Source organism: Ascaphus truei, chromosome 2 (genome assembly GCF_040206685.1).
Source record: "Ascaphus truei isolate aAscTru1 chromosome 2, aAscTru1.hap1, whole genome shotgun sequence".
NCBI lineage: Eukaryota > Metazoa > Chordata > Amphibia > Anura > Ascaphidae > Ascaphus > Ascaphus truei.
Window position 1 is genome coordinate 31,761,525 of NC_134484.1, and position 23,177 is coordinate 31,784,701.

Below are 23,177 nucleotides of genomic sequence, written 5' to 3' on the forward strand. Positions count from 1 at the left end.
CTGTACTTTGCTGAAACCCTTTATGTATTTGATACTTGATAATATATTATAATAATAATAATACATGCTCATAAAACAACTGCAACCTGGAACAGAAATAGTTCTCAGTCAGGGTATTACAGGTAACAGACAAGAGTACTAAACTTGAACGAAATGAAAAAGTCAAACCAAATTCTTCTTTCTAACAGCCCAACCTCACTTTGCTTCACACTCTCATAATACTCTTGCCTTTTAAGAGCAAAAAGTGTAACAAATAAGCTCTAGAGATCGTCTCCTCCCCACCATGTGTTTTAGCTATTAATGTCTCTCACCTTCCCCAGTTACTGTATGTGAGGAAACGTGCATCACTACAAATACATTTCTAGCTATTTTTGGATGTGGTTAATGACCTCAGAATGCAGAGGAGTATTAATACTTCAAGTAGACGGTGGGTAACAAGAGAACATCAGTCACCTAAAAGAAACGTCCACATAGAATTTTTGTATATTACCATATTAAAGAATGTAAAAAAATAAAAGATTGATAGCCATGCTACAAACTATTATAGAAAATGGTTATTGCTGCATGATTAGCAAAAGAGGGGTAATGTGAAACTTACCCACTGAATAATGAAACCAACATACAGTACATTGTTTTTTTTATTTTTTACGGGAAATTACTCAGTTATATTACATTGTACTGTATGTAAGATTCTGAGGTGTTGCATCCTTTCAGATTCATTTTAATTCGTAGTTTTGCTACTATAGACCCAAAGACCTAATTGTGGCAAGGAAATCGTCTTGTGGAAACAAGCAATATCAGACTGTGTGGATTTGCATGTTTCATCCATTTTTAGATAATATGAAAGTCACAGTTTGCTACTTAATACAGATGGAAATATTCCCTAGTCCAGGGGTGCACAAACTGAGGGGGCATGAGATTTCGGGGAGGGGGGCGCGGTGCTTACAAAGGCCCCGCGCTCTTCCCCAAAGCATTTAAATGCTGGGGGATGGTGCGCAAGGCAGGGGGTGTTGCGCAAGGCGGGGCATGGTGCGCAAGGTGGGGGATGGTGCGCAAGGCCTCTGTAAGTTCCCTTACATGATCTCCAGTGGCTTCCGGCGACGTGTGGCCATGGCAACGCATCGTCACGTCACGTCACGTTAACATGGCAAAGCGACATCACATGATGTCAGAAATACTAGTGATAAGGTAAGGGGGCGGGGGGCACAAGCAGGGGGGCACAGACTAAAAAGTGTGTGTACCCCTGACCTAGTCAACGGTGACTAAATGCCCAGCCAATAATAATCTGCATTATGAACTATCTGTAGTAAGCAGTTCTATTCCACAACACATCTTCCAGCGCAGCAAGAGACTTTATGGCCCATACAATTGAATGGTGTATTCTGGTGCTGGAAGTGTCCTGTGGTATAGCACCCCTTATGTAATATGTATGTATATATGTATATCTTTATTGGTATAGCACCATCCATGTACATAGCACTTTACAGCAGTAATACACGTGACATAATAATAGGAGACTTAATATGAATAAGCGCTTCAGACATAAAAGTAAACATTAGAAAAAGGAGTTCCTGTCCCGAAGAGCTTACAATCGGAGTGCTACATTACATGGAGAGAATTTACAGATGGTTGGTGTTATGGTAAGTGCCCCTATATACATCATGGCCCAGAGAATTAGAGTTGTAAAGGTCTTATCTAGAACAGCTTAGTTCACTTCAGTGAGTCCCTACAGGGTGAGACTGGGAACATCATACGCAACAGATGTACATACAGTACCAAGTAACTCACAGGCTCAGGTCCTTACTGTAGGAGTGGGGAGGTATAGTAGTATCTGTAGTCACTAAAGAACCCAGTGTCCTGGAAAATAATTCCTAGGAGATTGAGAAGTGATGATCCCCTAAACAACACTAGTAATGTGTCTTATATAATGCTGACAGTGTACACAGCATTGTACTGTACATAGCTCTATGGAGCAGGAAACAATTGAGCCTGCAATAGAGGCACAGGGTCACAAGGAGCTGACACCGGATTTCCAACCAGACTCCTTTGCTTCAAAGTCAGTGTAATTGATTTCAGAATCAGAGCCGCTCCTTCAGCTACAATCTCTTTTACCTGACTGTATAACAGCACAGAACATTTAGGTTACACAATGCAAATGCTCACCCGTAGATAGATCAGAACATTTTTTTTTAAATTAGAACATAATGTAGCATTAAACACCGGATGTTGCCTGCCACATTGTTTAGTAATGTATAAAATGCTGTGAGCAGAGCTCTCTCTGCATTAGCATTTGGAGGATGTGACCTTAATTATGGAACATCTACACGTATACAGCAGTGACACCTTGAGTCAGGTGAAGACAGGGACAGACTGGCCCTTTCTGCATCCTTATTATCAGGGGTGGACTGACCATGGGGTCAGGGAGGCAATTCCTCCCCACCCCAGTTTGTCAGATTTAAAAATGGCCCGGATTAGCAGAGGAGAGAAGCTGTGTGCATACACATTCCGGCCACCAGGTGGTGCGGCAGAGCCCAGCAGCTCCTCTCCTGGGCTGGCTGAGGCCCCTCTCTGTAGGGTGACCATATTTGTCTCGGCAAAAACCAGGACAAATGTCGCGCACGCACAATGAGCGCTTCCCAGTCGCTTATGTGAATGCGCGGTCAGCGCTTGCCAACCACTCGTGCGCAGCATGCGCTATCAGAGTTTTTGTCATTGTTTGAGCCACTGAGCCACCTGTGCTGAAGCAGGGATATCCTTAACACCTGACCTGTTGGTGGCCTTGAAGACTCTTATAGAAAACATTTCTGTCCTATCCCTGAAGCTCTCTCTAGACAAGGCACGGGCAAGGCATGACATGCAGCCATATGTACATTACAATGTCATTAGAACACAAGCATGCCAACACATGACTCTTTCTGCCACTAAGTGTATAAAACCATTTTAGATGTTTAGGTGTTAAAGCGTTTTGCTGGTTGAGTGATCAATAACACATAAGTCGATAATAATTTTAATTCCCTCCGATAGCTTACAGCAGGGGCACGCAAACTTTTTTTGCTGTGCCCTCTCTGCTTGTTCTGCTCCGGTGGTGCCGCCCCCCTTCCCCTCCCACTCCCCCTTACCTCGCTCGGCGTAATTTGGGCCATGTGATGTCATTTGACGCATGTGACATCACGTCGCATGACCGTTGCCATGGACACGAGCCCTGACACCGGCAGAGTGAAGGTAAGTTTAGAGTTGCAGAGGCCTCACGCGATCCCCTGGCATTTCATTAAAATTCCTTGAGGGAAGAGCACGGGGCCCCTGCAATGCCGTGCCCCACCCCCCCAAGAAAAATCTTGCGCCCCCCACCATGCGCACCACTGGCTTACAGGATAGTGCATTCATTCCTACACTTTTTCCCATGAATTTGCACTTCATTTCCACAGTAACAATTGATTTTGTACCTTATCACAGCATGGTGTAACATTCATAAATGTTCCAGATTAAAATCACGTGGAATAGTATGAGCAGAGGTTAGAAAAATAATTCATTGATATATATTATTTCTACAATAGGTATGTATTGACAAAGATGAGATATTAGGGGGTCTGGCATAACAACATAACAGCATTTAGGATGAAGCCATTTTGTGTGAATATTTCAATCCGCCATCTTGTCTTGTCTTTGTGAGTCTAATTTCTGTGTTTCATTTCTGTATAAACAAATGTGTGAAGCACAGGAATGGAATTTTTGCTCCTAGCTAAATTTATTGACTCTTCCTCATCCAATCAGCTTCAAATTTAAAGTGTAAACAGGCTAAAAGTTATGAGAACCCATGAGATAAGTTTAGATTCTTGCAGTAGAATTTATTCTCATAACATATTGCTAGGCGACAGAATAGGCACATCCCATTTAACCCCAGAATGGTTTCTAGCTGACAGGTAGTTATACAATATTGTTATGTATTACAAAATGACATCAGCTTTAGTATTGTTATGTATTACAAAATGAGGTAATGTTTAGTGACGTGCAAGCCCCCCCATAAAGGGATGGAGCTTTAGGATTTAGGGTATAAATATATGGCATATCGTGTTATTATTTAGAGAGCTTTTGTTTTGAAGCTGTCTCCGTTGTGCACTTGACTTGAATAAATTCACGTGTTATTCTGTTTCAAAATAACCTCATACTGTGTTTTTTATTTACGCTTTCCACAGATGGCGCAATCCGAAATCGGGACTCAATATCATCGGAATCGAGCACCCGGATGAATCACTCCTCCATCACTCAAACCTGAGCTCACATATGAATCAAGGTAAGGCTACCTGCATTTTTTAGACAAACAGCCTGATTAAATAGTTTTGAGTGGTGCGGGGAGCTGATTTTTGAACGGTGTCTTATCTGATGTGACGAGTAAGAATCCCTAGCAGTTTCACGTGAATTTATTATTCTCTGTTCCTGTATTCATTTTAAAGTGTAAGAGTTGTTAAGAGTTGTTAGGGGCTAAGGTAAGAGTCCCGTTAAAGGTTTTGGTGTTTTGGTGATGAAAGTGAGTGTTTTTGTGCTTAAAGGGATTGTTTTCAGACCGTCCTGGGTTGTGATAAATATTTTTGTTGTCGGAGCAGGACGGGTCCCTGATTGTACATTTGCTCTGTTTTGTCATTTACATACCAAGTGAGTTCATGGATATCTGGTTAGAAGGTCTTATCTGTATCCATGTTATAAAAGTATAAGGTTTATCAGGACTGGGTTGGACCCGCTGAAGTGATTCAAGTTTTTCTTTGGTATAGTTATAATGAGAAAATGTGATTGGGGAACAGTCTCGTGACAGGTCCTTATCTGCATATTTACACTATTCAGAACAATAACATGCCAAAAGAGTTGTACGTAATCAGCTTGCGTTGATTATTGTAACGCTAAATTGTACAGGTCAATTAACAGTTGATTGCTGTAGCCGAAGTATTGTACAGGTCAATTAAATTTGATTTCTGTAAACGAAGAAGTATTGTACAGGTCAATTAAATTTGATTTCTGTAACAGGGGAATAATGGGAAACCAAAAATTCTCAAAGGATTGTGTGTCTGCAGACGAAAATAATAAAGAATGAATACAGAGAACGAAAAGAGACAATATAAATATATTTTGTTGGCCAGTGAATGGCACTGTTTGTACTATTATCAACTAATTGCGCAGATGTTTAAATGAAAGAGGGGTCTTTTTCTGTGGGATTGATAGGCTCAGGAGCGCCGTCTCGTGTGTTTTTGAATCCCACAGGGAAACATACCTTACATTAATATGGGTCAAAAGAATTATGTTGAGGGACAGAAGGGTCCCGCTGTATTAATTGTTACTATTGCCAGGACAGAAGTTAATATAAGAACAAGTGAAAAAGAAAGTGAATAGGAAAGAAATAGCAAGTGAATTTGCCGATAGATAATTAAGGCATATGTGGTGTTGAGGAAGTAGAGGGTTATTTTTATGAAAGGTTTATATGCAAAAATTATGATAAAATTAGAGACTGTGTGTATATTGTTTGGAAGGGACATAAAGTGTTATAAGTGTAAAAAGGTAGGACATGTTGCCAGTAATTGCAGAGCAGCCCTAAGAGAGAGAGTAGAAGAAAAAGAATGGAATTGAAAAGATTTGTTCGTACTGGCCACACGAATAGGTCTTTTGAACCAGAAAATATTCTTTTTCCTTCTGTTCTAATGGCAACTAGAAAGAGAATAAAAGCAGGTTATTTATATGAGAAGCTGATTCGCTGTGTAGGAGAGAAGTTTGTGTCTATGTTCTTTGGGTGTCTGTATTGTGTGTGTTCTGTATTGTGTGTAACCAGTAAAAACACATGGAATATTTTGTGTTTAAAAATATGGGTAAAAGCTCATAAGCATTGTTTGAAGTATATATTGTATTGTATGTTTTCATGTATAGAACGCCATTAATAGGCTCAGCGCTTCACAGGAGTGGTGCATGTCGTAATCATATAGTTATCAAATGGTAAAGGTAAGAGGTCATAGAATAAGTGATCCAGACATAAAAGTAAAAGTTGAGCAAAGAGAAGTCACTGCTCTGAGGAGCTTACAATCTACTTGGTAGGTAGGGAGAGCATACAGAAACAGTAGGACTTGATTAGAAGCCAGGAGAGGAATTTCAGGAGGGGAAACGCAGAATCAGAGTTTAAAGAGTAGAGTGATTCTCGCAGCAGCGTTTGGGATAGATAGTAGGGAAGACAGGTGAAAGTCAGAAAGCTGGGATAGCAGGGGATTACAGTAATCAAGATGGGAGAGAATGAGGGTCTGAATCAGAGTTTTTAATAGTTGAGCAACAGAGGAACAGGTGTATCTTTGTGATATTGTGGAGGAAAAAGCGACAGTTATAGAAATGTTTTGAATGAAAGAGGAGAATATGAGAGAGAAGTTGGGAGTGACCCCTAAGCAGCGTGCTTGAGCTACTGGATGGAAGATTCAAGAGTAATGTGGAAGGAGATAATAGGGTCAGGTTTGGGAGGAAGTATGAGGAACTCTGTTTTTGCCATGTTAAATTTAAGGCGAAAAAGGGTCTTCCAGGATGAGATAACAGAGAGACATTCAGAAAAGTAGGTTTGTATGGCAGGTGTAAGGTCAGGGATTGAAAAGTAAATGGTGGTGTTGTCAGCATAGAGGTGATATTTAAACCTAAGAGATGTTATTAGGTCACCTAGAGAGAGTGTGTACAGAGAAAAGAGAAGAGTGTGGTCCACAGAGGCAAATGCTGCAGGGAGTAATAGGAGCAGAGTGTGATGACCTCTGTCTTGGGCAGCATGTAGTTCATGAGTTATTGTAGTGAGAATTGTCTCCGTGGAAGGAGCAGTGCAGAAGTCAGATTGTAGAGGGTTAAGGAGAGAATGGGTGTGAGAAAATGGAGCAAGCAGGAGAATGCAAGACAAGTTCAGTAGTTAGAAAGAGAGGTAGGGTCAAGCTTGCTATTTTTGAGTCATGGTATAACTATTACATGTTTGAAGGAGAATGGAAATGTAGCAGATTAGAGGGAGAAGAGGAGATCAACAGTGATGGTGACACTCTTTTGAGACAGTGGAAAAAGAGTCAAGGAAAGCAGGTAGAGAGTTGGAAGTAAAGTAGGATAGGAGGAAAAAGAGGGAATGTTCTGGTGTATGGATTCAACCTCTTTCTTAAAAATAGTCAGCAAAAGTCCTGAGGTGAGATGAAGGAAGAATTTGTGTGGGGTAGACTTATGAGTGTTGATTAATGGAAAGAAATAGGTTTGTGTAGCTTGAGAAAGGACAGAATTGCAACAGGATAGCATAAATTTGTAGTGAATTAAATCAGTGAAACTATGAAAGTTCATACAGAAGGCATTAAAGAGAACTGAGTGGAGGGAGATAGCATGAGCGTGTGGCGTTATTTGTGTGTTAAGAAGTTATATGAACCTCAGCTATATAAAAGCCCGTTGGTTAATTTTTGAAAGGTCATAAAAAATGTAGTTCTTAGGGCTCTGGATAAAGCTCCATGTATTTAAACTTTAAGCAAAAGTTCCAATCGAATAATTATTATTTTTCAGGAAGAAGCCGTGGTGTGTCATTATCTTATCTTTTCAGGGTCAATTGGCGAAACGCCCAGAAACAAAATGGCTCTTTGCCCGGAAACAAGTCTTATAGAAAATATTTTTTCTTTAGTCAGATGAATATGCAGAGTGTCTTTAAAATGATAAAGCTGACCGTGTGCTCAGCACTGTGCAAAGAGATTATATAAAGCAAGACATTAGTGTGAAGTCTTATACAAAATCATTTGTCTATTAACTGAATATGTGATATATTTTATAACTTTTAACCATTTATTTTTCCATAGGTGTACAATTTTATTATAAGCAGTAGTTATTGTTAAAATATTTGTAGAATGTTTTGCCAAAGTGGTGCATTGGGAGTCACCTCTCATTTTTGGATATGTTCTAGGTATAGAGTTAAAGGACAGGTGATACATATTTACAAATACAGTTACAGAAGTGAGCAGGGTATATATTATATGCAAGGCATTTCACATTTTAGCAGAATAGTTACAATGGAGTGTTTGGGGTGGAGGCCTGACTGGAATTGGCTAGGGGTATTTGTCTTAGTATAGTAATTGTTTAATTGGGAGTGAACACATTTTTGTCCATGACTTTGGATAGTAGTGTATTGCAATGTATGACTTTATATATATAGCGTGAAAAATGTTCTCAGCACTTCATAAAGAATACAGTAGAGGGAATTGTGATAGAATAGTAAGTGCAGCAAAATCAGACAATAGGAAAGGAAATCCCTGCCCTTAAGAGCTTACAATCTAAGGTTTGAGGGGAATTTACAGAGATAGCAGCTGAGGGAATAAGTGCTGTAGATGGCAGTGCTTGGCCACAATGGGTGTGGTAGGAGTGACTGTGTGTGAAATAATAGCCATGAGTGCAGGCTATTGGGATGTTTAATTTGTGGGGCAAGTTTTAATGTTAGTTAGTATTTTATGAAAAGGTTGATACCATTTGCATCGGAGGAGATGAGAGTGAGGCATGAATGAGAGCAAGTGTGTATTGGGAGAAGAGATATTGGTCTGTAGTTTGAGACAGTGTTTTTGTCCCCACTTTTGAAGATTGGGACAGCTCTGGTAGTTTTCCAGGTCTTAGGGATATGGCCTGTAGACAGGATAGAGTTGATTATGGAAGCAATTGGTTTGACAATGACTGAGGCCCAAAGCCTTAGGAACTTAGATTGTAGTACAGTAAGGTCCAGATTAGCTGCTTAGTTTTAAATATGAGGAGCATTAATAGGAGATACCTCTGTCTATATACGGATGTTAAGACAGTAGTCAGTAGTTCAAAAGAACAAATTAAGGACCATCTATTGGTAATAAAACAATTAATAAGTATTGTATGCCACTAATATATTTTTTGAGTCTCTCTAGGCATAAGGTATGATAAAAGTGCACCTACACGAGACGAAGTTAAAGGTCAAGTAGTTCCTAAACAAGCATGCTCTTCATCCCAGATGAAAGGGCCCGTACTAACCACCAATACAGCAATTAAAGTGGCAGAGTTCTTTCCCTGGACCCAAAGTACAGTAAAGCTCATTCCAGCTCCACCAAAGACCAAAGTCATCTAAAGCACAGCCGCATCAAGTTAACGTTTTGACGAGACAAACTTTGACCGTTAACCAACGAGGAAAATAAGATACCAGGCAGAGGCCTGATCTTATCAGGAACATTTCATTTTTTCAAAGACTCAAAACATTCTATTTTTTAGAGACTCAATATTCCTGATTTCTATCAGAACATTTCATTTTTCAGAGACTCAATATTTTTATTCTTTAGAGTGTGTTTAAGTTAGAAATTTAAGGTGTATGTAGAAATGAGCCTTGATGGGAGGATTGGTTTCCTGGAAGCGTGGCTTGTGAAAGCTCTCGTATGTGTTTTGGCAGTACTCTTCACTCTCTATGTATGTGTCATATGCAGCAAAACTTTGATCCAGAAGTGTGTTGCACCTCCAACGAGAGGAGGGGGTCACCCAGGGGGTGTGTCAGCCACAAGGAAAGGATCATAAGTCAGCCATGTTGACCATCGCAGACATTGTCTGTTCTGATATTCAGAGTGAATGATGTATACAATGCGTGCAGGGGTGAGGATCATGCATTTCGCTTCCACAGATACCAAACCCCTTCAATTCTCAGTAATAGCTGAAAGTATATGATGATAGAGATAGATGCAATTTCCTTTATCTAGCAACTGCATATCCAAAGAAAGGTTGATTGCATAAAATAAGGTTTTTAGTATTATGTGTATAATTTCTGTATTTTCCAATTTTTTAAGGGAACCTCTTTAAAGGGTGTATCACACACTAGGAACAAGAATCAATTTATGGGTCAAGTGTCTCCACCAACCAATGGAACCTGTGTAAAAATGTATGTTCAGTCAGATAACAATTTACAGGAAGGATGTGGCCTTAATTTTGCAGTTTTTAATTTCATCATTTAACCAAGAACAGGTTTAGATCAGGCTTATGGCCTTACAAAATAGAATGGTTTTAGATTATATTTTAGCATCAAAAGGAGGTGTATGTGCCCTAATTAAAGAACAATGTTGTGTTTTCATCCAAGATCAGAGTGGCAAGGTACAGCATGAGTTAGACAAGATAGAAGTAATTCAAGAAAGACTTAGGAAGGAAGGTGACACAGACTGGGACCTTTTGGGGCTGACTGGATTGGTAGGATCACTAGGAGCGAAATTTTTGAATGTGTATGATTGTGATACTCGTTGTCTTCTATGTTTGTGTTACGTTTGTCAAAGGCATGATCCACAAATATGCAACCCCCTCTGCAGACATGATGCCATTGTTTGCAGAACCAATCTACAGCAGTCCCTTGAAGAAAGAAGATGCCAAGTACAATGTTCTAACTCTGGAAAAGAATTTGGCTATAACGCCATACTACGAGACTATGACTACATTTGGCAGGCACCCTCGTGCACTGTCCTACACCCTCAAGCAACATTATGAAAAGATGAGCACCCTTGTGCCTCCCAACGTGTTTCTGGACTAACATCATACCAATAATTCTAAAAAAACAATGTTTTAAAGAATCAGAGGAGGGACTGACAAAGATGAGATATTAGGGGGTCTGGCATAACAACATAACAGCATTTAGGATGAAGCCATTTTGTGTGAATATTTCAATCCGCCATCTTGTCTTGTCTTTGTGAGTCTAATTTCTGTGTTTCATTTCTGTATAAACAAATGTGTGAAGCACAGGAATGGAATTTTTGCTCCTAGCTAAATTTATTGACTCTTCCTCATCCAATCAGCTTCAAATTTAAAGTGTAAACAGGCTAAAAGTTATGAGAACCCATGAGATAAGTTTAGATTCTTGCAGTAGAATTTATTCTCATAACATATTGCTAGGCGACAGAATAGGCACATCCCATTTAACCCCAGAATGGTTTCTAGCTGACAGGTAGTTATACAATATTGTTATGTATTACAAAATGACATCAGCTTTAGTATTGTTATGTATTACAAAATGAGGTAATGTTTAGTGACGTGCAAGCCCCCCCATAAAGGGATGGAGCTTTAGGATTTAGGGTATAAATATATGGCATATGGTGTTATTATTTAGAGAGCTTTTGTTTTGAAGCTGTCTCCGTTGTGCACTTGACTTGAATAAATTCACGTGTTATTCTGTTTCAAAATAACCTCATACTGTGTTATTTATTTACGCTTTCCACAGAATGTTGTAAAGACTGCTGACTAATTATACTTGTTTTAGCAAAATATTTCAGTATTTGCACCATAACACCAATGCTTCGAACATTAAAGTTTACCTTCTTGTGCTTTGTGAGGAACATCAACAGGTGGACACGGGGATGATGTAAAAGTCTGCTGAGATTCTAATGGGGGGATAAAAAAAATCACATATGTATTAACATAGGTTAAATCAGGGGCGCTCAACTCCTGTCCCCAAGCTCCCCAAACAAGTCAGGTTCTCAGGATATCCCAGCTTCAGCACATTTGGCTCAATCAATGACTGAGCCTCTGATTGAGCCACCTGTGCTGAAGCAGGGATATCATGAAAACCTGACCTGTTGGGGGGTCTTGAGGACTGGAATTAAAACCCCCTGGGTTAAGCAACCATGTGTGGTTTGGTTACTTTCCATGAATTAATATATAAATATATATATATATATATACACACACGCACACACTCTTCTAACCTAAGCTTATTTTAATGTATGCCATTTATACAACATTTATCGACAACCCACTCCTCTGTGATGTTACCTCAATAAACATGTGACAGATTTGTTCGTATAATGCTGAAAGCATACAGAGCACATACATAGACGTTTGCAATAACATGATGTCAGTGCTCACAGAGCTCAGTATCTTATGTCTGGTGCCCATGGTACAAAGAGATTATGTGACTTGCCCAAGGAGAAAAGGAGCTTCAAAGACAAAGCGTAGTTACAACTGTCCATTATTAATCATCTTGATCACTCACCTGGCTTCTGGAACCACCCAAACGGATGAGTTCCCATTCCTTGATTTAAAGAGCTGCAGTCCATAACATTCCAAGGGTTTGTAGCTTCATTACTGCAGGACTGTATGCCCAGGCTACCAAGCGTTAAACACCACACCTCAGCTCCTATAGAGAAAACAGACACATAAAGGTGGTGATGGTGGGTTTATAAATTGAATATACAATATGTGTATTGAAAACACAGAATCCATGAATTGCACCCTAGGGAATATCCTTCAACTGAGGGCAGTATCCTTTAATTGCAATTAAAAGATACTGCTCTTTAGATACACATATATTAACATATGTCCCACGTGCACCCTTTCTGGAATATTAGTGTCAGCATATGACAGGATATACAATAGTAGAGTAGAGCGCGGTCATCTTTATCATTATATACGGGTTTATAAAGTGACGGAGACCCTCCTCTGTACAAGATACTGTCAAGACAACAACTCCATGAGTGCAAATGCACGTGCACACACAGGTCTCCAAAATCTGTTTGGTTCATCCAATTCTCTTGTCATACAATGGTTCAGCTGCAGGCAAGGATTATGGGCCATGACATGAAAATGTGCACTAGGAGTATATAATGGAAAGTGACATGCCCAGGGTGCTTTTGTCATGTCATCACCTACAATCCTTGTCTGCAGTTTAACCACCTTATCCCGTGACAATAGAGGGAACAATGCAGGTTTTGAGGCATCTCACTCACAGGTCCCTTGTCTTTGCAGTAGAAATATTACCAAGTGGAGACTACAGTAGGATATCATGTGTATCCTTTTTCATTGCAGTCAACTGTCAAGAAGTTACACGGGAAAAGAACATTACCCACATCATGTATTTTTCCCTTTAGCAGAAAAGGCTTAAAATCAATATATACAAACACATTCTTCTCATGTCTTCATAAATAATTTGTCACTTACAGTAAATACTCTATGGCAGGACTTTACTAACAAGGGTCTTAGGGAAAATAGGTTTATGCAACTCAAAAATACTTGCAGAGGTTGTATTTCCTTTTAATGACAGGAATGTTGTTTTCTTTATTGTAGCCACCATACAGCCCATTGCACCAGATTGCAGTGCATTGGATTTTTATGCTTGCAATGAAGGGGTTACCTTGTTGCCCAAAGCTATACCTGTAAATCATTGCGTTTCATTCCCCTTAGGCAGTGACGGGTTTGCGGTGTTGCACACCTGCTCGTGAACATTGCATATAACATATCAACATTTTTAAAGGTTGAATCCTATCAAATAAATTCGCTGTGAGCTAAATGCATCATATGAAGAGTGACCCGTGACAAGTATGCTGTCGTTTTCTTCTCAAACTACTACTACAAAAAAAGTTCAAATCTACTGACATATTCAATATTAGTTTTATGGGTTTGATCATGTACAGCAACCCTGCCTTTCTCCGTTATCTCTTAGCATACAATTCTTCCACTGCAGCCAGGGAGTCTGGGAAATGACATGCAAATGGGCACTCACAGTGTACTACTCTTGACTTCTTACCCATTATAACTTGGACATCTATAAGCTAATGCCGGCCGTATTACACAGCTTTTTCAACACAGTCTGGGTTAAAGAAATGCATAGCCAGAAAACCTACTCACAGACAGCTATTTCGACCTTTTGGGGTCTCATCATGCAAACTCCATGCTTTTTCCCCCCTCCTACAATCTTGTGTGTCTCATTCTCTATGATGGCCTTTCCTTTTCCATGTGAGGGCAATGGCATCATCATATTGGAATGAAAGCTCCATCTGATCCTATTACCCCACGTTGTTCTATCCCAAGCAACAGAGGTTTTCACATTACTTCCCCCCCCCCCACCCCACTTACAGCAGCAGAAAATGAGCAAAAACATGTCTAACAATGCAATTCAGGTCACCACAGGCAAATATTTTTTTTGTACCCTAAAAAAAGGAGATTAATATATCCAGTGGTGTTCCTGAAGGAGGAAAAATGTGCCTGAACCCCAAGCCAAGAAAAATAAATGTTATATTTAAACAGCAATACAAAGTGTCATTTGAAAGACGATAACGTTGCAGAAAAAGCATTGACAAAAAAGTACTATTTTTAATAATTGTTTTAACACAATAACTCTTTGGTTGATCCTTAAAAAGAGGTGTCTATGCTCACTTCCTGTAAAATGTATTTGTGTGTCTGCTCAAGTCTAATCATTTTTTTCTTTTTGCCAATGTTTTTTTTTTTAGAGAAATAATAAATTACACATAAACACACACACACACACACACACACACACACACACACACACACACATAAACACACTCAACACTATATACACTCAACACAGTATTCTCACGAAAAGCATGCGGCCCGTGCACGCGCGTTCGCATAGGCACGCGCGGCCGCACTGTCGCATGCTGTATATAACAGCCCTAATAGTTCTCTCTCTTGCTTTCTTACGCGCGCAAAAGCCCTATTTCAGAATCGTGATGGGAGATAGTACATTGAAAAAAACAAACGCCCATTGGGGGGAAAAAAAGGCGAGGGGGGGGGCAAATTAAGCATTGCTGGCGAACTCGGAAACCCTTTGAAATATCTCTGAAAAGACAATACCTGTCAACTGAGAACTTTGAAAATATCCAAATCCTTGACAGCAGGGGTCTGCATCACACTGGAGTTCACACTCAAAAAATCTGTGAGCAAACGCGGGAAACAAACACATAAGCGTTAGGAGAGAAGAAGAAGAATTATTCCTATTACCTTTTGCTAATCAGAACAGTCCACCATTGGTATTAAGATTCCCAGTGACTCTTTGGCCAGGCCTTCTATTCCTGGGTATACTGTATGATAAAGCAAGAGGTCCCAATGAGATCAAAGCAGCCACAACGATGGACTCAACAATTGCCTCCTTTCATTGGGATCTCTGCTCTATGTTATTTTGCAATGGGCATATACTCACGCTGGGCCACTTGTGAGCATGAACATGAACCGGCGGCTTAAAGCAGTGACGTCATGTTATTATCTCACAACTAATTGATTGCTCTCTTGACATCTCCATGATTTAGGAGACTGTATAACGAAAAAAGGATTTGTGCGCGCTGTCCCTCCAAATGCTCTCCCTCGATTCCAAGCCAGGACTTCCAAGTTATACAGGAGACTGTATAACTAATGTGTGAATTTAGAGGCTTTTACTCTACATTTTTAATTGTCACAAACAATTTGCAATACCGCTGTAGAAGCTAAGCTGGTCATGTTGTAATGCTTCATTTAGATGTCGCATCATGGAAAAGTCAACACACCTCAATGAATGAAGTAACGGTTTGTTTCTTTCACCGTGGTTCATCGGACAAGCATCCATATTGGTAATGGACAGTAGAGATGGGTGAATTTGGTTTGTGGACTGGGATCCGCAGCGGATCGGCCCGTTCCGTTGGCTTGCGGATTTCTGTGGATCAGTCTCAAAAATGTCGATTCGCCTTCCTTTAGCGGATTTTTTTTTTTACACCGACAATCCATCTGCGGATTTCCCAATCCTTTCATGGATTTTTAGAGTCCAGTCCACATATTATTACAGCGCGGAATGGAAAACTCAGGAAACTGATTTAGACTGGTTCCCCCATGTCTAATGGACGGGTGTACAGTAGATGTATTGCAGGTTGTGATACATTTTAATGGACCAAAAGGACAATTCTTCACAAGTAAAAATTTAATTTACAGAGCTTTTAAAACCCCTACAGGTCTCTCTTTCACGTACACTGTGGCAGTACAGGGGGAGAACACAGGAGAATGGGCAGCGTTAGTCGGACATATTGTCTTTAATTCTCTAACCCCAATATCTTTGTCTACTAAAGAAACTATAAATAATTGGTGAGGGACATTTCTACATCTTACCCATTTGAAACACTCTTTCCAGACGTGGTTATCTTGTTTCTCACAGAAATTCCAGTTAGCTGTCGGAATGGCACAAGAGTGTAAAAGTTTCTTACACTGTTTCCCAGGATCTCTGCAGCACAAAAAGTGACAGTAAGAAATGGGTGAAAAGGGTTTCCTGCACATTTTCTCAGTGCAAACACCAAACTCTGATGAACACCAACCTTTTTTCCGGTACAAAAGCTGTGGTTTATTGCGCAAGGTAAGGCCACAGTAATCTGGAACCAAGTCAGTAATATTGTTACAATTCCAAGTGTCTGGGTAAATGATGCAAGTTAAGTATTCCCTTGTGATATCTTGTAAATCTACGAGACGACACCAGGACTCTTCTTCTGCACAACCTAAAAAACAGAAGCAGAATGAAGTATTTTTCCATTTTCCACTGCGGAGACACCCATCCCTTCGCTCAGCAAGTAAATATTACTTTGTAATAAATGTAACTGGATAAAGATGCTCCTTAGCAATATGCTGGTTATAAGTGACTAATTGCTGAAGGAGTAGGGTCTCTGGGTTGGTGCTAGACATAGCTGTAGGGATTAGCAAGAGGGATATCTAAGTGAGGTTATTATTCAGTGTAGTCTCTCTCTGGCATTAATCATCAGGTCAGCCTAACACTTTCTCATGTGTTAGTCTCTCTATGTCCCAGCTATTACAGCTGGCTTTTCTATCTAACACTGAGCCCTGCATTGTTGCTACATTGTATGCTGGCTGACACTCTGTATACCACAAGTATCACTACCAGTGACTGTGACACACTCTCTGTTTATAATATAATAAATTAGTGTCACCATAGGTTCATTTGGATCTCTTTATCTCCTGGTGATTTATTTCCCCTACATGCTAGCCTATACTGCCCTTAGCCTGGCACACTTGCATTCATTTACCCACAGCGTATACTCATTCCCCAGTGTGGTTTTGCTATATACTATCAAAGCTTTAGCACTTAGGCTCACAATATTAAGCTTTATTTTTTATCTCTGAGCCTGAATTCTTATTGATTTAGCAAACTATACCACACCACCTGTTATTTTTTTAATTACTGTTGTGAAGTTTAAACAGTGATATATGTTTTACGTTTACCTAGTAAACGTTACATTTTACCTCATTTTGGTGGTGTGCAACAAGTACTGTACATTCTTTCTCAGGAGAATTCCTTACACCTTTTTCCAGTTGTATTCACTAATTCACAGGTTTGAACCCACTAATATCCCTTCAATTACTATCCAGTTTGGCCATTTGCTGCTGGATCAGTTGATCATCCACTACCCACCTCCCACTTTTCTGTAATAAAGTTACAAGTGTAGAATGTTTATCATTCTGATTATTATGAAGCACTGAATACAGAGTGAGACCAAGTCAATAAAGAAATATAATTACAACTATTATAGTTATTTGCACTATGATCTCATTCTTTATTTAGTGCATTACAAAATGAAATACAATATTATTTCATTTGGGGAGTAAAACAAGAGCCAGAGAAATTAAACAAAATTGTGTTACATGGGAGTCTCTGTCATGAAAAGCTTACTATCTGAGCAGACTCAATTGGGTTACTCAGTAGACCGTATATTGCAATAATAAAAGTGTGCATTAGTAGAGAGGCTGTAAGATGTAGTGTAGAATCATAACTGTAGAAAAGGAAGAATAAAGTGGGAGGTGTGTTAGTGGAGTGAAGATAGGGAATCGGGAATACTATAGCAGTTACATGGGTGTTGGGAGTGAAGTGGGGTGCTGCCAGGGAGAATGTATTTCAATGAGATGGGACTACAAAACAGAAAGGTGCAGAGCTCCGAATGAAGCTGTGTGCCACCCAACATACAGCACCGTGGAGAAAGTATACAGAGGAATTTGTCAGAGAGACACACACACATTAGGAGAAGTTCTGAGGAAAATCATCAAACAGGCTTTTTTGGTTATCAAGAGTGTCAGGGAGAAGAAGAGAATGGTTGAATGTGTCACTAAATTCGTTGTGGTTAAAGTAAAAGTACATGATGCTTCCGTCAATAAACGTACAGGCCATGTGTGGCTGAGTGCACCGTTTTAACACGTTTCCAGTAGGAAGTTTCCATGTTTAGGCCTTTTCTGTAGAAATTGTGGTATTTAAAGGGATTATGAAGCAATCATTATAGAGACCAATATGAGCATTGCAAGCGGTACAGATATATCTACAGGTATCTAAAGGTAAATCTACATCTGCAAAATAAAAATACAGATATTCACTGACTCAGGAAACAATGTTGATGTTGATCCAGGGATTAATCCGATTGCCAATTCTTGGAGTCAGGAAGGAATTAATTTTTCCCCTTAATGGGGTTTTTTGTTTGCCTTCCTCTGGATCAATAAGTATAGAATAAAGTATCTATTGTCTAAATTTAGCATAGATTGAACTTGATGGACGGAAGTCTTTTTTCAACCTCATCTACTATGTAACTATGTAACTATGTAATGGCACTGAGTTTGAAGCAGGGGAGCCTGGTTCAATTCCTGGTGTCAGCTCCTTGTGACCTTGGGCAAGTCACTTTATCTCCCTGTGTCAAAACAGATGATGAACTCCACTGGGCAGGGACCCATGCCTGCAAAAATGCTATGTACAGCACTACATACACCGTCAGCGCTATACAAGAAAAAAAACAATTCTTATAGATATACTGTACTGAGAATTCACCAGTGCAGCCTTAAAGAGACAATGACCACGGGGTGTAGGCACAAATTGGGGAACATCGAGTGGCACTGCATCTTTTTTAGCTAAACTGAATAAAGACACATGCTTGTTGCACATCTTACGTGTAAGACACCAGGCCAGTGCTTGTTTAGAGGAGTAATGTTGTTTGGAAATCCCATATTGCTGGTTTGGTACAGAAAGGTCTTGGTTAGTGACAACTGCATCGCTATCCATCAGAATAAAAAGGTCCATTGCAGAATCTGTGTATATAAGACAATAAGATAAGTAGATTCCCAGCAGAGATGGGCAAAGCTCGGTGTGTGAAAGCCGGACCTACAGTACTGCAACAAGGGTGGGCAACTCCAGTCCTCAAGGGCCACGAGCTGGTCAGGCTTTAAGGATATCCCTGTTTCAACACAGGTGGCTCAATCATAGCTCAGTAGAGCCACGGATTGAGCCACCTGTGCTGAAGCAAGGACAGCCTTAAAGCCTGACCGGTTGCTGGCTCGTGAGGACTGGAGTCGCCCACAACTGTACTAAAATCTTAAATTCAAAAACTAAATACAAAACCAAAACACAATAATAAACCCAAAAATGATTTAGAATTCAAACTTAAAGCAGAATGCCAGGCCAAATGCCGAGGTGTTTCTCTCCATATCATTGTCACCTTAAGTTTTTTTTGGTAACATTATTTTAGTGTTTTAATTGTTTTTATGACTCTATACTTGTTTTTAGCATGTATCATTCTTTATTGTGCTATTTTAGTATTTTCCTCCATACTTTGGTAAATATCCAACGCTCAACAAATTAAGTTTTTGGCAAAACCAGAATTAACACTTTATTTTGCAGTTTATGTATAGCTTTAAGATATTAACTAATTCACACCAATAAAACAAAATTGATGTTATTATGACATGAATCCATAAAAGAACATGGATGAGAAAGAACGAGTAATCTGTTCCCATTACATGTCCCTACTTCTCATGAGAACCTTTGTGCATTAAAATTTACAACTTTAAATTATACTAAATGATTTTCTTGCTAATATTATTTGCGGCATTGAGGATACAGAACAAGCGTATTATTAAAAATACATCATAAAAAAACAATTATTAGAAGAACTGTAAAGAATCTGCCTAGAACCCTAAATTAAGGACATCAGACACACATAAACTTAGGTTGGTAAATGGGGAATTTCTACCGAAAACATCCTCAACGGATATAGAATAAACACCTAAATATGTGTAAAAAAAAAAATCTGAAAGACAGCTAATCACTTCCTTTTAATAAACACTCCATAGCTCAATGCCGCTCACAAAGGACCTTCCTCAGGAAACGGCTTTAAACAAGGACATTGTTTGCTTTATGTTTATTACAAAACGGTGTTATGCCATAAATTCTCGAGGATGAAACCCGCTAAATACATATGGGCCAAAGTCAAATGTAAAACATAAAGCAGAAATCCTGCATATTTCAGTCTGTTATACTGTGTTTTACATTTAAAACATACCCAATGGCAGAGTCAACCTAACTCCCACATTTATTACACCCTTTACCTGAAATCATTGTAACGCTCTGTCCTTGCAGGTCGCCATGTCTACAACTAGCGGGGTCAGTCGATGCATTTTTATCAGGAACTGCAGGGGAATTGAGACAATTTATTAAAACCTTATTGACGTTACCACTATTGGCACTATAAAAAGCTGCACTTCTGAAGCATAACAACGTGTGTGTGAATAACTAAACTTTGGTTTCCTTTCAATTCACAAAGTTTCCTTAGATGGACCAGAACTGAGGAAGTTTCAAAGCAGCCGTATTATAAAATAATATCTCATTTTAAACACACATAAACATGTTGTTTGATATTCATATGTTACACATGTGAACATTTCCAAATTATTGCCCTTTCTCATAAAATTGCGTTCATGTGAAGCATCTAACTAAAATATTTTGATCAAGTGCATGTCTAGGGCACTAAACGTTTAGAAGTCCAGCTGCAAAGTACATGTGATACAATCCAAACGCATTTCACAACCAAAATGCAAAGGCAAAATTAAGTTACAGGTGAACATGACAGCGCACTCAGACGTTCTATACAGAGAGCACAAATTCTAAAGGAGAATAGAGAAGAACAAGTGACACAGAGAAGACAAAGTCATTGTCCATAAAAAATATATATAAAACATATGGAATTAAATAATAAGTACTGCGAGGTTGTAATACCACACTTTGGAATGAAAGCAAGGGATGCCACTACCAAATAAACGTTTGGGGATTCACATTACTGTTATCGGATGAGGGGCTACAGTCAGTTTGGCCAGAACATTTCCCTCACCTTATTTTGTCTGTTGTAGTGTTATATTATGTTTTATTTCAATGGACTGTATCAATTTTTGCGCTCTGATTTCTTTTTCTTTTCACTTTGTTTTTGCTACAGTAAATGAGCATTTTGTATTTTATGCTTGCAACCAGAAACCGTGTGTACCGATTACAGAACCGGATTTACGTACTAAGTGCCAATGCCGAGTATCACACCCAAATTCACCGTTGGCTACCATAGACTTGAAGGGCACTTTACACCAGATCAGTTGGGGAGTGGGGGGGGGGGCTACCAGTAGACATATTACTACTAAAGTTGCAGTATACATGCTGTAACTGCTGCTGTTGGTCTGAAAGTAGAAATCAAGGCATGGCAAACCCTAACTAACTGGGATTAATGGCATGAACATGGCTTAAGGCTACAGTCCACACTGCTCTTTTTTATAGGAGGGGGGGGGGTGGTAACTGTTTTATATTGCTTTAAATAGGAGATAATACTGAGTCAATCCGTGATGCCCCTATTTCCGAGGAGATACTGGTTCCTGAGAAACCAGTAGTTTTCTCCACGTGGCAATGCTACTTACACGGTAGGCACAATATGGCAGCTGAGTCAGCCTTGTTCAGACAGCCAATAGAAAGCAGCCACATAATCGGCAAATAACGTCATAACATTCTATTGCTGACCCAGTGGCCATACAGTGTTTGCAGTTTTTTTTGTCAAAAGCCGGTCCAAAAAACGGTATCTCTTTTAAACCAGGGAGTCCCTGGTGGTCAGGGGACCATGGACCAGCCCCAGCAAACCCCACCATTTCAGATACGTTGAAGAAAAAAATGGGGAATGTTGCTTAAATATACTAATATTATGGTGCTTTGTAAATTCTGAGAAGTGTAGACGTTGGAGATTAGACTTTGGTTAATTAAATAATATTGCCATTCAACAAATTCCTGCCACGCATATACAGTACTGTACATCTTAGTCATTGCGCACAGATATATAATCATGTAAGGAAGACACAGCCGGCATGTTACCAGCTGTTGTTAAAATGAATTGCTCCATGAGCCATTTTCTTACACTTGTGGCTGAACCCGATAAAATGTTACCTCTTTGCAGAAAAACCCGTTGGAAACGAATAAAGAGCTGCTGGATTTCTTCTTTGACTTCAGCCGTTAATTCTGTGTTATATTCCACTTTACCAATGCTCTTGGACAACATGGAATAACCTAAATAGAACATAAATGTCTCAATTTTACCTGGAGTTTATACAATTGACATAAAAAAAGCAATAATGAATAACAAAAGGTGTAACCCCCTGTTTGATGAGCTCCACGCACACTGCCCCCTGGCAGGTTCCTCTCCAGTGTGCTCTGGACATGTGACTATAATGGACATGAGAGCAGCCAATAATAACGACTGTGGAAGAGGAGGGACTATGAGGGAGAGGAGCCTTTAAAAAGGGGGGCGGCCATGTTGAGTCAGATCTGCGCAGACCTGAGTGCTGTCAGATCTGGTCGAAGATTGCGGAGAGTGCAGGTGGCAGCAGGAGCAGAGAGCTACAGTGCCAGATATGGCTGACAGTTACAGCGCAGTCAGAGGGGACCATCACTAGCTATAAAGCACAGTGGTACAGAAGTACTATTTTCGAACTACAGGCCTGCAACAGTTAGTATAAAACAAGATCTCACAGTGTCCCGGCACCATCATTGTCTTGTCACATTGATGCCCTATTTTGTACTGTCCTCAGCCAGAACCTACCAGGTACAGCCATTGTTGGAGACGGGATTATGGGTTCTCTAGACCTGCTGTTCTAACTCACTGTTAGAAAGTCTTGCATATTTTCTACAAACTGGTTTGTATTTCACTCCTAAACAGTGCATCTTTAAAAAGCCTGCATCACCTAAGAATGTCTGCATGAATGTTATAAGTCCGTGATATTTGTTGTGGTTGTGTTGCTGTGAGGTTCCGTAGACTACAGATTTTCATTTGAAAAGTTGTTAAATGTACTTTTAACTATAAAACAGATGTTTCAAATATAAAATAATGTGTTAAATGGAGGAATGTCCTGAGCTTTGCAACTACAGTACAATACATGTTCCAAGTGAGACTGCCAATGTAAGATTAGAAAATACTGAAAATGCAATAGTGTAAGTGAAGGGGTGATTTAGGATTGCGTGGGGTATTTGCCCTGTATGCACAAGCTGTGTATGTCTATGAAGCATGTGTAGGCCTATGGGACCTGAAGGATATGACACCCTAAGAAATAAAGCTTATCTGGTGGAAAGACCCTGGCATACG

At 39.7% G+C, this 23,177-nt stretch overlaps 1 protein-coding gene across 1 annotated transcript in view; it reads right to left on the bottom strand.

The window, feature by feature from the left end:
- The window catches only part of TG (thyroglobulin), a 240,109-nt gene that overhangs the window by 126,767 nt on the left and 90,165 nt on the right, over positions 1-23,177 (bottom strand). Inside the window, exons 28-35 of the mRNA XM_075588461.1 lie at positions 21,986-22,105; positions 20,122-20,202; positions 18,688-18,825; positions 16,068-16,244; positions 15,865-15,976; positions 14,587-14,666; positions 11,987-12,130; positions 11,310-11,375 (exon numbers count right to left, since the gene is read on the bottom strand). Coding sequence (XP_075444576.1) covers positions 11,310-11,375; positions 11,987-12,130; positions 14,587-14,666; positions 15,865-15,976; positions 16,068-16,244; positions 18,688-18,825; positions 20,122-20,202; positions 21,986-22,105 — 918 coding nt within the window. The remainder of the gene's footprint in view (positions 1-11,309; positions 11,376-11,986; positions 12,131-14,586; positions 14,667-15,864; positions 15,977-16,067; positions 16,245-18,687; positions 18,826-20,121; positions 20,203-21,985; positions 22,106-23,177) is intronic.